General features: G+C 40.9%; 1 protein-coding gene across 1 annotated transcript in view; it reads left to right on the top strand.

Annotated features, from left to right (window-relative positions):
* The window catches only part of magi3a (membrane associated guanylate kinase, WW and PDZ domain containing 3a), a gene marked incomplete in the record, with an annotated part of 103951 nt that overhangs the window by 55012 nt on the left and 34301 nt on the right, over positions 1-14638 (top strand). The window contains 1 exon segment of the mRNA XM_035656092.1: positions 8597-8713. Coding sequence (XP_035511985.1) covers positions 8597-8713 — 117 coding nt within the window.

The following is a 14638-nucleotide window of genomic DNA, read 5'->3' as shown; positions in this document are numbered from 1 at the left end:
ACACACATTTGCAAGCCCATACAATTACACAAACAGCTCATGTGAGTTGGAGAACACAGCAAATACCTTAGTAGGTACCTGTCCCATGTAATTCTCTCCTCACGCATTTCATACCCCCAAAGACTCAGTTATACTGCATCACAAAAATCTTTGATCTTTGAATTCTGACCTCACAGCATCCTTTTTTGGGGTAAAAATGTTAGCAGTGTTTGTGTGTGTGTGTGAGTGAGAGAGAGGGAGGAAAAGAACAAGATAGAGAGACTTTTGTGTCCCTTGGGGTTCTTTCTGATGCATCAGGCGGCATATTGTCAGTGACAGCCCAAGTTATTGAGGCTAAGAGCGCATCACTTTAGTTGCTCTGCAGAACTGTAATCCACAGAGCTGCAGAAGCTGCTCATGCTGCTCCATCTATCTCCATATGGTTCCTCTCCCTCACATCCTTCAATAATACACTGATTGATCTTTCCCCATGTCGCGTCTTTCATTCTCTGTGATCCGCTGATGACAGTGAAACCCTCTGTCTCCCTCTCCATACGATTGGATGTAAAGATCACTCCCTATCATGGAGATGAGGCGAAAAAGATTGTTTCACTCTTTGATCTCTGTTTCTCAGCCAGCCCCCCTTGAAGCTGTTGCGTGTGAGTGCGCACATGTATGCTCACGTGCAGTGTGAGGGGGTATTTTTGTTTGTCCGCGGGTGTGCACATTTGTGCGTGTACAGCAGGTGTATGTGTGTGTCTGTGTGCAGATAGACAGACGGAGGTTTCAGACCACAGCGACGGCAAACAGCAGCAGGCTTTTGATGATGCACAGCGCAGAAGGGAGCTTCTCCTTCTCTGCATCACATCCAGACGGCCTCCACACAACAGATCAGCCAAATGAACAATAGGGCGAAGAAGAAATGTGCGTGGAGGATGTGCATGTGCATTACACACAGACACACACACACACAGACACACAAACCATACTCCTCCCCTCCTGAGCTCTGCTGCATTATGTCAGCATTTTCATCCAGTCATTTTATCTTGTTTGTATTCCTCATGAGGGAGAGAACCTCGCTGTTAGAGGTTTAAAGCGGTGCATTTTAGAATGGACCAGAGCTGCTGGGATATTGGAGCTGAGAGATGAAAGAGGAAACGGTAGCTAAAAAGACAGTTGCTAAAGCCTGAAGACACCTTCTTAGAAACATTGGTCTTTTCATCCTCTTTCCTTTTTCCCTTTTTCCCCTCTTCCCTTCGGTCTGCCTGGTCACAATACTAGAAAATGAATGCTTGAACAATGCCTGTGGCGGTAGTGGACAACAGAGTTCTCTATGGCTTGTTAAAGTCTGTCTTGCTGTATTGACCTGTTTTTTTCTTTCAGTTGTTTTGTTATTTTCTTCTTTTGCAGTGCCTCCCTGAATAGCAGCCCCTACACTGTGGGACAAAGTGCACTAGTCTCAGTTTACGGTTCTGTATTGAGCTGTGAGAGTGGCAAACAGTCCCTCCTAGAGCTGGTCAGTACATGAGTAAACTGAATCATTAGTGTCACTGACAGATTATGTGGCCATTAGCACTGGAGCTCCTCCAACAGCCATTGTTAGCTCAGCCATGATGTACATTATTGAACCAATGCCACGCAAGTAAATGATGGGTGAGCACTTTTTAAAGCGAAAACACATTTTATATTGTGATGTTTAGATGTTTGACATAAAATATAGCCAACAGACAGGACATTGAAAAAAAACAACAATGCAATTACAGGGATTTTGTCGCTGAGGTTTGCATCACATGCAGTATGGACACAGTGTAACATGCTCCATATAACAATGCTAACATGCTTAGATAATAATGTTTACCATCCGTTTAAGTTTAGCATGTTAGCATACTACCGTTTGCTAATTAGCACTAAACGCAAAGTACATCTGAGGCTGATGGGAATGTCATTCACTTTGCACGAATTTCAGCATTGGCAAATAAAACTTTGACCCAGTGTTGACACTATGTGAATAGTTAAGGGACCACCAAAATCATTACAATTCATCCTGCTGGGGACATGAATTTCATGGTGATGTATCAAATAGTTGTCACTGAAAACCACAAATAGCGGGGTTAGATAAAAAGTTAGGGGACGACCAAAGTCAGTATGACACCAGTTCGCCTGGGAACCATGAATTTTGGTACCAAATGTTGTGCCACTCCATTCAGTAAATGTCAAGATATTTCCCTGAACATTTTTTATAGATGATACCAATGGACAGCAAAGTGCTAACCACTGTAGTAGTGTCCACTGAGCTCTACTGGACCTGAAAGACTGCAGGGCAGATAGCAGTGCTCAGGGAAGCGGTTGGACATGGATACTGGGCGAAGGAGAGGTTAATGTCATGATCTGTCAGTCTGCTCAACATCACAAGAAGTGGACAGAAGAGGGGAGAAGGCCCTGCCCGCTCAGGATGACCGCAGGGTGGCTGTGACTGTTCTTTCACCTCCATGCCCCAGCTAAGAATCCAAAAGGGACAGGCGAGGCTCGACCTTAGCTTTATTTCAGCTTTTTGTTAAATTTGTTCCTCTAAGCCACAATAGGATTAGAAAGGACAATTTCAAGGTCACTTCTCACTGTCTGAGGAAAAAAAAAAAAAAGCTTGACACTTTTGTCATGTGCTTTAACACAGTGACTGTGGAGGACACGGTACCTTGAATTAATGTGAAGTCAGATCTCTCAGCAGTAATTCATTATACCCACCTACACACACTAGCTGGCGGCTCTGAAGTTCTAAGATTGTAGACACACATACTCATATGTATCAACAGAATAGGTGTGTACTATTAAATGGTCCAAGAAAGCACTGAGCCAGTTTTATCTCAAACATGTAACTAATGGATATTTAGTACAGTCAGCCAGCAATAGCAGGCAAGCCATCCGGAGCCAAGAATATATTTCTGAATGCAGAGTGCTTTGGGACACCATCTGTGTCTATTGCCAAGTGTGCTGATGATTATCACATTGACTATAATAAGCCCGCAACATTAAGCCTGCACGCAATGTGTAGCAAGACCATTCCTTTCAATTATCTGCTTAAAGAGTTGATCGTGCTTTTCTGCCAAGGGTGCAGGGATAATGCCATTGTCCTTGTGGCAGAGCAAGCTCAAAATAGTATCAAGAGTCACTTCTGCTCTAGCACCTCATTTTCTATGTTGTGTTATTGATAGAAATTTGATACTCACTGCTTACGAATCCTGCTTTTAAACATGTTGAAAACATTTTATTCAAAAATCAAGGACAGTTTTTTTTATTAATATACCAAAGATACAATCAGAAAGGTGGATGTTGTATTAGGAGTTTTTCAACCTGGTCATTAGCCATTTTATACCGAAATTACCAGGCTTGTGCAGACTGACCTTACGTTGAGATACAATCCCACTAATTGGATTTTAAGAGGGATGTGTCTACCCTGAGAGGAGAAAAGAGCGATTGGGGACATTGATTTCCTTCATGTAACATTTTTCATCCAAAAGTCTACCTCCATCCACAATTAATCTCTTGGGCTCTGCAGCTACTAATTGACTTCACTGACTTTTTTTGCCCGACCAATACAGCTCTCACCTTAAACAGTGGCCAAGAGAGCAACAGAGCTTGTCTCAGACAGGAAAAACACACCACCTCTCGCATTTCGAGGGAAAATGTTGGAAGGGGACTGATAGTAGTTCTACCACCATCGCTTTCAGTGAACATGAGCATGGACTTCTGGGGTAAGGCCATTGGGTGTGGAACTCCCTGCCTGTCTTTCTGTGTTTGCTGCTTTTTGAAAAGAAAACCAAACATGCTAAAATTATAATCTCATTTGTCTCTCTGCCATTTTTAAGGAGAAAGTGAAGAATCTGGGTGTCCCTCAGATGCCAATAAACTGTTGATTCTCTCTCTGCCTGTCACACAGAATGAGGCAGGACATTCTGTTACCCTGAGTTGCCAAATGAACCTAACAAGGTGGTAATTAGCAGATGGTGGGGGCTTTCTCGCTGGTTCCAGAGCTGCACTACTGTCAGAGAATTGCCTTATTAGACGCCCACTGACACCCCTGCTGGTGACATTTCTGCATTGCTTCGGCTCTCATTTAGGAAAAGCATTGTGTCTATGCAAGCTCATTGTAATTTAACTGCCTGTTTACTGTGTGCCTGGTTAAATATCTTTACTGCTAGTCGATTGTTTTGGCATGCAGTGCAGGCATGCTGGTGTGCCAAGAAGTGAGCCAAACTGCAGGCATTTAACAGAAGACGGATCTTTTTGTGCCAAATTCAAAACACTAAGACTGATCGTTTAAGCTGAGTATCTAGTGTGCAAGCTTATTTGCCAAAAAAGTTTTCAATATTTCAATATTTATCTTGTTGCCAACCTATTTGGTTAATTGCATTAAAGTTCTAGATCATGAGCATAATTTTATCCTCATCAGTCAGTCAGTCCACCACTTTGGTCCAGTCTGAAATTGCTCAACAGCTGAATCAAATTTAGGACAGACATTCATGGTCCCCAGAAGATTTAAGCGACTGACTTTGATGATCCCCTGACTTTTTCTTTAGCACCACCATGAGTTGAGTTGTCATGTTTGTATTTTAGTGAAATGTCTCAACAACTATTGGATGAATTGTAATAACCTTGCTGATACTTTGACTTTTCAACAGACCTGCCAAAACAATTGGCATTGGCATCAACCTCAGCTGTGCTTTGTGTTTAGCACTAAATATCACATTAACATGCTAACATGCTAAGCTAAGATGCTAAACATCATCATGTTAGCATGCAGACGTTAGCATTTAGCTCACAGCCCAACTTTACCCAAGTACAACCTCACAGAACATGCCTGCAGATTCTTGTTTGTTCTCAATTTTGCTGTAATGCAGAAGAAAAACTAAACCTCATTATCTTTTCAAAAGCTTATGGACATTTTAAAGACTTTGGTGTACTGTAGACTGTGTGCCTTACAGCAAAAAAGGTTGAGTCAAAAATGGTGCTGCTGCTAAACCTGCTTTATAATAGTTGATGGGCGTTTGTCCGGTGTTTGGCGGAAAAACAACTTGTCTCTCGATGAAAGACTTTTTGCAGAGCACTTCAATAGTTCTGACATCAGTTACAGAAAATGACAGATGGTGAGGTGAGCTGAGAGTAGCAGTCTCCCATGGCAGATACCAAAATGTAAGTGTCTTAAAGGGACTGGGGAAAGGATGATGGGCAGCAGCATGTGCTTTGTTTTCATTTCTGTGGATGTGTGTGTGTGTGTGTGATAGACAGATTTGGTTGTTTTTTTTTGGGGGGGGGGGCTTATACCCTTTAATGCATAGTGACAGCTGAAGGCCGGGGGTGACACGCAGCCAAGGGCCACAGGTCAGGTTTGAACCCTGGTTTGTGACTCTGCCTTAGTACATGGGTAAAAGCTCTATCGTGTGAGCTATCCATGGGCGCCCCGAAAGTGCAGGTTTTGTTGGTACATCCATGCAGTATGTTTTTACTTGTTACTTAGATCTTTTTGTTGACCTCTCCTCCCGTCTCTTCTTCTCTCCACCTCCTCCTCCCATTCTTTTTAGACATATGTGTAAATACTGAAAACTAATAGCAAATTTTGACAGAACCATAGCAAGAGCTTGTTTTTTATTTGCCTTTATCATACTGTCATTGGTCTTTCTCCAGACTGATCTAAGAGGCAGAAGACAGGCAGAGAGGGGCAGCGGTAGAGGCAGCGACAGGTAGATGAAGGCAACACTTGAAAGCGAATGCTTGAGATATGAGAGAAAACAAAAGGTTAAGTAGCTAGCAGTGGAAGAAAGAAAAAGTGGAGATGCACGCAAGGCCGATAGCTTTTCAGAAAGTGATCTCAAACATAGGTGTGAGGAGCCCTGTGGGGATCTGCCAGGGCTGATGAATCTCCACAGTGAGAGACGCAAACACGCACAGTCAGAGACAGAGCAAGAGAATAATGATGAAAGGGCAGGAGGAGAGAGGCGGGGTGAGTTTCCACGTGTGTTCCCATGCATCATCATTACTCCTCTCTGCAAACATTACCCTCCACCCTGCCCTCCCTCCCTCTGTTTTTAATGATTTGCCATCCTTGAACTGCAGCCCCCTTTTTCCCCACCAACTCCCCCCTCCCTGTATGAGAGAGTGTCTAATAGCCAGATGACAAGGCACAAAGGCTTCCATTGTGTCCCACATGCCTCGTACTACCGGCCTGGCAGGCCAGTGATGCGCTGCCTTGTAACCTAGCGGGAAGCTGAGAGTTGCCGCTCCCTCCTTTTCTTTCTTTTTCTCTCCGTCTCTCTAGATATGATGTAGCACGCTAACGCAACCGGACAGGCGGGCCACAAAGACTACCCTATTAGAAGCACTTGAGTGGGAGTTTGCTTTGGACAGGGGAGGTGATTTGCATGTGTTTGTGTGTGTGAGAGAGATTGATTTTGTTGAACCAGTGGGGTGTCTACCCTTGGTCGCTGGAATCCTGTGGTAACAATTAGCTCCATCCATTGTCCATACTGAAACCATCTGATCTTTCAAGGCAGTGTGTGAAAATGGATCCAGGGTGGCATTCCCAAGCATGATGAAAGCCCTGGTGAAGGCAGAATCCCTCCCACCCCCTTTAACATGGGAACAGGCCTGACGCGTTAGGGGAGGGAAGGGGATGTGTATTGTTTGTGTGTATTTTGGGGTTTTTCATGTCTCATAGATTCTGGGAACATGGACCGCAGGCTTGTGGCTTTCCAATTGCAATGCGCAGCCAGACCCAGCTTTTGTTTCTTTGACCTAAATTCCTCACATTCATTGTGCCAGTAAAAAGTCTATAGAGTTACATAATGGAGAGCCATGCTTCTGTTGGCCCCGGCCCTCGCTTGTACCTCTGGCATTCTGCAGTTACTAAACTGTTTTGACTTAAGTAAAGCAGCAGGCACACTTGAAAGCCTCCAAATACCAAAATCACTTGAATTATCAGCTGGTGTGTGAGACTGCAGAGCGAAAGTATTGAGTTGTGTTGAACACCCACTAAGCAAGAAACCGAAAAATGCTTTTATCAACCCATTCATTGACAGATAGATAATAGAGGGAGAGAAAAGAGAGAGAGGAGGGAGAACGCCGCTCGCCGCCCGGTCCGCCGTCGCTCGGGATGCTGGATGCTTCTTTACTTTACATTTCTCATTTCATTTACTGTCGGCAATATTTCTCTTTGTTACTCATGAGCTAATCAGTGTGACTTATCTTTTTATTCACGTTTTTCTTTTTTTCCAATTTCTGCGAGTTTGAACCCTGACCTTGTTTTGAAAGAGGAAATTGTTTTTGCGCTGCGTCGTGTAGATATAGTTATATACTATATATATATATATATATACTACCTACATACTACCTATATATATATATATATATGCTGGTGAATAGATTTGAGTTAAAAAAATGTTTCATATTGAAATCAAAGCAAGTCTGCAGTGACTTTTGGATGTGGGGTTGATCAGACAAGGAACGAAAATAAGAAGTGTCTGGCACACTATGATAAAATATTCATCAGAAGATTAGCCAACAGCAGAATTAATCTCACAATGGGTAAAATTATGTATTTACAATCTCTATAGGTGTCTTGCTGGGAGATGTGTCTTATCTTACTAACTGATGTTCCTCGCAGTAGCTTAATGCAGATCTCATTCAGTCTGGATGACATTACTCACAGCCTGACTGCGGCTTGATTTTGATTTGTCAACATTTTCTGATCTGATCTGATACTTGCATCAGAGAATCTGGCAGACATTGACAGAAAACATTACCACATTCTGGTCTCGAAGAGCTGTGTTTGAGACTGCACAAAAGAGAGAAAGCAGATGTAGAACATGAAACTATTTTGACAGGTATTGTTGCAGCTGACTGTGAGAACTGCTACATGATGTTTTATCTAGATAGTGGGCCCTAGTGCTCAGGTTAATTCTGTACCTCCTGCTAGGCAGCTTTGAGGATAAAGCGCTGGTTATTGATGCCAACAGTGTAACTGAAGTCATATTCAAAGCACACCCTGCGTGTCCTTTCCCAAAGAAGCAGCCCCACAGCTGGAGTTCACACAGAGGAAGAGTGCTACTGTAACAAACACAAGGGAGCTCTCTCTCTGTTTCTTCCGTCTCTCTTTATCTCTCTGTTTCCCCTCTCTGTCATTCAGAGGAGTACATTCCCCTCCCTCTTGAAGATGACTGTGCCGCCCCTACATTTGAAATGTGGTTGTTCCCGGGAAGTAACAGTCCTCATAATGTGTAACTCCTTTTTATAATGCATGCATCTGGATTTTAATGAACGAACCCAATTAACGTTTCATCCCATACGACGGCTTCAGTATGCCATCTTTGCCACTTAGCGCCTAGCCTTCTTAGGTGCAAGTAATTGCCGTCCAGACAAGGATCCTTTTGATATGTGGCTTGTAGCGTGTGTTGTCTGTCGGAGGAGCGTGGTATAGCTTGTTTTGAATGTACATTTCAGAATGTCTTTTTAATTAGCTCAAAATCAAATCATCAGAGTGGGTGTTTTGTAAATGAGAGCCATGTTGATGCCCTCCTACGTGATTTAATTGTCGGACTGACCCATATTTCTCATTCCTTTCCTCCAGGTAAGGTGTTGAATACTGATCTGCGTCACTACCTCAGCCTGCAGTTTCAGAAGGGCTCCCTGGACCATAAGCTCCAGCAGGTGATCAGGGACAACCTGTACCTGCGCACCATTCCCTGTGAGTAGCTCCCACAGTCTTGGGAACCTCAGTGTCCTCTCTCTCTGCCTGTGCTCTGCCTGTTGCCCCCTGACCCCTCCAGATGGAGGCTGGATTGTTCTCATCTGTAGCACTACCTGCGCTATACTGCTTATTTTCCTGCCTGCATTTCCTCCATCTCTTTTTAAAAGCAGTAAAAGAACACAGTCTTTGGCTCAGTGTAACTCCTAGGAAAACCTGAGTTGATTTAATATGGGAGGCTAACATTACCTAACATGAGTGAAATATGCTTGAAGTCTTCAGGGCTTGTACAAAACAAAATTTGAATTAAGGGGACACGCTTTCTCAGGTTTTGTGTTTAATTTAACAAAGTCAGTTTTGTGGCTGAATATATGAAGTATTGAATTAAGGGAGACATTCATTTTCAGTTTTCAATTATAGTCAGACCTTGATTATCCTACAGTTAAAGGTGTGAGAGAGAACTTTTTCCTCCTCTCTCTCTCTTCATTTTCATCCTTTTCTTTCAATGCGCCTTTTTAAAATAAAAGAATAAATAACCAGGACAGAACACTTCATACCCGAGTGGTTTTTAAATGGACAACAAGGCCAACAGGCGTAAATGAAAGAGCAGCTGCAATACTTTGGGCTGCACAGCTGACTTTTTAAAAGAAACCCAATGTTTTTGCCATTTATGAAGGCTCCAGACGTAGTTTATTATCCATCTCAGATAGCATTTTTGAAAGCTCTCATGTCTGACATTTTTAAAGGCGTGTTTTGAAGTTACATAATGTGCCAAAACGCAGTAATGATGAATTGGATATAATAACACAATCAACAGATATTTCTTGCAGAATGAACCTGCCCACAGATTTACTGTAGAAATGTATAACAACACAGTATGGGTATTAAACACTAAACAAGGCCTCAGTGCTCCTTAGCTATTTAGTTACAAGAGAGTATATAGATTTAAAACCAGTAGTATCTCAGTCTCTTACATCTCAATTGTTGTACTAAATTTCCTTCCATCATCAAGATGTTTTAAGCACTGACAGCACACGCCATGTTCTTGTTTTGCCCAATTCGGAACATTTGAGTCTGCCTTGGAAAGTCAACATCGAAGATATAAAAACTTGTGCCTTTCATATCCCATGCGAGACATTTCAGTCTGGCTTCAGTAGCTCAGCATATGTCCCCTGTCCACTCTGCTCATGCCAGCCTGTGCCAGTGGCTTATCACAGCGCACTGAGCCGCAGTGACCGCGCGAGGAGCCTAAATAGCCACTACAGCATGATGCCTGTGCTCATTACAGCAGCCCCGAATGGCATCTCAGAGTGAGAGAAGCATGACTTCCTTCTTCCACTACACACAGTGAGGCTTCATTAAGTGTCACACTTGCCACCCACAAAAGAAGACAGGCACACAAGACAGTGCCAGGGGTCCAGGGAAACGCGAAGCTTAAAGCTTGGCTACATCTCAACCCCCAACTCCACCGCCAACTCTACCTCGATTTTTCTATCGATTCCCTGGGCATTAATATCCTGCACAGCACAGCAATCAGCTCCACAAGTCTCATTGACAGATAAAAAAAATACAAGAAAGGATAGTGAAAATATAAAAAGAAGTGCCCCAGGTTTTTTATCTGTGCAATTTTTTCTTCTTTTTTTCTTTTTGAGAAGATTGAAGAGGGCTCCTTTTAAGTTTTTAAGCCATGAGACAAAAGACAAAATAGCAGAATATAGCTTTTCATTGATGTAGCTCATTTTGGAATCTTTGTCCTACAACGGGGAAAAAGTTAAAGGTAAATCGTAAGTATTGCCTATGATATAAAGTCCTCAGGCATTTCATATAAATTAATTGCATTTATCAAAAGGGACCTTTAAATAATTATAAATGCAGTTCAATAAGCCTCAAGAAATAAATGGAGGCGTTACAAGGTGAAATGCAGCTTTTTATTTATTTATTTACACTTGCCTTACTTTCACATTGCCTCAAACCTCACGCTCCTTTTCACTTAATTACACAACCTTTATCATTCTATAGCAGCGCCTCATACCACAAATAATGTGCATTGTGATGTAATCCCTCCATGTTTTCCAAGAAATTATAAAAACTATACTATACTTTGGTTGAATGCATGTAATGAATGGTAGCAATGATCACACAATTCACCATAGTATCATGAATGAAATGGCTCATAAGAATATATTACATCGGTGTAAAGCGACTGCCTGACCTTACGCTTTCAGTGCTCTCGTCTTACAACTTCCTGGTTGTCATGTTGTGTAGGAGGGCTTCTGCTTCTCGTCATCCGACCAATTTTACAATAAAACGTAGAGATTTTATTTTCCACAGCAGACTTTTATACATAAACTGCTGTTTACATAGCAGGATCAGCTGCATGGTCATGTGTTGCTGTACTTTAATGGTGACTGGTCAGAATGTGTCAATATTTGTATTTCTAATGTGTACATATGATAACTGATAAAGTGCCTAATGGAGATTCATTTGGTTTTATGCAGGATTTTTATGTGCATCTGGTGGATGCATATCAGAGGAGTTATCTATCCAGTGCCTGTTTTACCATCTAATATGCCTGAATGACGTTGAGTAAATCAGATTTAAACGTCAGTCCAGTTATCCATTACATAGACTTATTGTCAAAATTACATTACTAATACAATAAATATTATATTATTGGGTGAATGCTATGACAAACAAAGGCAAAATCAGCTAGTTCAGCAACTTTGTTCAGTAACTAAAGTTTGTGACGAATGCAAATAATAATAATAATCACCTAATAATAACGTAAAGCAGTCGTGTTTTGTACCACCTTGTTTCATTGATTTCAAGGAGAATGTTAGAGAATCCGACCCGGTGGCAGGCATTAAGAATAATTACACAGAAATAGCCCTCTCCTCACCTCTTTGTTTATGTAGTTAATATAGTATAGTGGCGTCAGTATTAAATGAAGACAGTTTTATAACCAGTTAAAAACATCCTTGTAATACTTTAAAGCTGCTACTGCAACACAAAGTAATCTAGTTGAGCTAAGTGAGTTAAAGTTGGTAACTTTGCTCCAAAAATCATCTTTTTAATCTGATATCTGCAGTGAATGTTGTAGTTTCAGGCCAGATGACCTCCACATAAACGTGGACATGTGTTCCCAATTTTGAGAAATGAATAGTATGCTGTGTGGTTCAGGGGCTGAGACTTCTGTCTTGTGTTTACTGTAGGCGGCAATAGTGACCAAAAGTGGACAGCTTAACATCAATATTATTGCTTCCCTTCAAGTTAGTCTTCTGATTTATTGTTTATTCCTCAAACATTACAGCCAACATCCAACCCTATCCTGTCCTCCTAGTAATTTAAAGTTGGCAGTGCGGTGTCTGGTAATTGTTTTTTCCTCTGTGTTTCTTTTCTCTTTTCTATTGTTCAGCTACAGTTAGCTGGGAGCCTTGTTGGTAAATGCTTGTCACTTGGCTCCTGGTGCCCCACAGAGTGGGTGTTCAACCTGCTACGCACAAGCACACAAAAATAGAGTTCACGCATAACACTGGAGCGCTACATTGTGTTGTTAAGGCATGATAATCCCAATAGACCTAGTAACTACTAGTAGTTTTTTTTGTTTTTCCATTGCTTTAGTTTGACACGTTTGTCCTATATTGTTTTCATGTGGTTGTTTCATCTTTTCAAAGAGAGGCTTGTGAAGAACCACACACAAGATGGAAGGTAAAGCAGTACGCTCTTTTCCAGTGAGAAATGGCAGCAAATTTCCTCTTGTCTTTTCTTCAAAGCTCCTTATCCCACTGCTCCTTCTCAGATAACGGTTAGATTTCTAGTTTCTTAGCAGTCTCACATCACACGGCTGGGGTGTAATGATACTCTTCCCGCACTGCTGTCCAGGTGTGGAGACTGAAGAGATGCTTTGTGAATTCACCCATCTAGAACACATCAGTGCAGATAGCCCTTTCCTTTTTTAAGCTGTAACCCTCTTGTCTTTTAAAATCCCATCACCTCTTATGTCACAGCAACACTTGAGACATCACACAATGTTATTATTACAGTGGTGCATTATGGCGTTCTAAGAATTTAAACTGTAATGGTGGTAAAACCGATTCAACTTATGTAAAAATCTTCAGGTAAAGTAGCTGAATAGACAATAAAAAGCTGAATAACCACATTTCCCTGTACCTTCAAAAACAAGCTCAAATTTCCTAATATCTGTGGCTTTACTGGTCTCCTCTGATTGCTCTGTTTGACATAATAAAAGATTGTCTTTGCTACAGACTAAGCTGTTTCAGATGTGATGGCTCACACTGCAGTCAGGATGGATGTTGACACAGAAAGAAAATGAAGAATGGGGATAGGGTCCTATTAAACTCTGAGTTAAAATCCCTTGTGCCTGCAGCACAGCCAGATAGTAGAGCGGTTCAGCTAAGGTACTGTAAAAGCCCTGATTATATCTAAGATGACGGTAAGCAGAGTCGGCATGTTGGGGAGCGTGAAATCATTTTCATAACAATATGTTTTCAATGTCTCACAGATGAGAACATCAACAAGGAAAAAAAAGACACTTTCTTAACCAGATGCAGCACTTATGGTAGATTATGATTTAATGACTACACTTTGCATGAATTGGAATAGAGTGTAGAGCTTCACTTTTGGAGTGGGAGTGTGTTTTAGGTGAAAAAAGTCAATTTTTAAAAAGAAGGGAGAAAAAGAGAAAAGAGTTGGAAGTCATATTGTAACTGTTGATTCAAGATGGTTTCAGACTTCAATCATCCTAACATGGAAACAATACACTCCAAGACCTTGGAGAGTTAAGCCTTGTTTTTTCTTTCTTTTCATGCCACATTCTACTCATACCCCACTACAGCGCAGAGGGAAATATTGTACTGTTTACCTCACTGCAATTGTTTGACAGCTTTAGTCACAATTTACTTTACAAATTAAGATTTTTGAATATGAAAAGCTTGTAAAATATTATGTTACAAATTAAACTACCCACCAGTATATACGTATATGTATATGTATATAAAGTGCAGCTGAAACTATTTGATTGAAAAGATAATTAATAATTTTAATAATTTTGAGGTTTAGACTATTAGTTGGACGAAACAAGCATTGATAATGTGTAACTTTGGTCTCTTGGTAATTGTCACAGCATTTCTCACTATTTTCAGAATTTTTACAAACCAAACAATGAATCAGTTAATGGAGAAAATTGGCAGATTAATCCATATTGAAAATAATCATTAGTTGCAGTCCGATACAAAATTGGTTTGTTTTTTTAAACTAGCTGCATCTCAACCAACTACAACAGTAAATTCTGGCTTTTACATTAATGCATGAGTAATAATAATGTAATATATAATATATGATGGTATAACAGTCACAGGGGCCATTTTTCTGCAATGACTACTTTTACTTTTAATGCTCATTATACTTGCATACTTCTACTCAAGTATAATTTTCAGTGCAACTTTTACTTGTTGCAAAGTATTTTTACAGTGTGGTATTAGGGCTTTTTCTTAATGATCTGAGTACTTTGACAGTGATGATCTGGGGGCGCAAATGTATGAGTTAATTGTATGCGTTCACAAATTCATTCTTTGGTTTATTGCAAATGGAGATTGCTCAGAAAAGGTCTGGTATAAACAAGTTTTTACTTCAGCATTATGTTGACAAGTCACCAATATACCCTTATGTTAAGTCATTATATTCCATTATATTGCCATGGAAACCAAGGCAGTGTGTGGGATTTTGAGAAGAAATTGCTTTAAGTACATGACAAATGGAAAAGCAGTGCAATTATTGAACAAATATGCATAAGGTCAGCAGTGAAGTTAAATTTCATCCATTCATATACTTCCTAACTTAAGCAGTCTTCCCTAATTCTCCTCACTTATTTATTTCATTCATATACTGTTTAATTGCATCAGTCGA

The sequence above is a fragment of the Morone saxatilis genome, unplaced genomic scaffold (assembly GCF_004916995.1).
Source record: "Morone saxatilis isolate NCDOM2014 unplaced genomic scaffold, NCSU_SB_2.0 Contig15, whole genome shotgun sequence".
NCBI lineage: Eukaryota > Metazoa > Chordata > Actinopteri > Moronidae > Morone > Morone saxatilis.
Note: the sequence above shows the minus strand (reverse complement) of the source record. Positions and strands in the feature narration are given on the sequence as shown.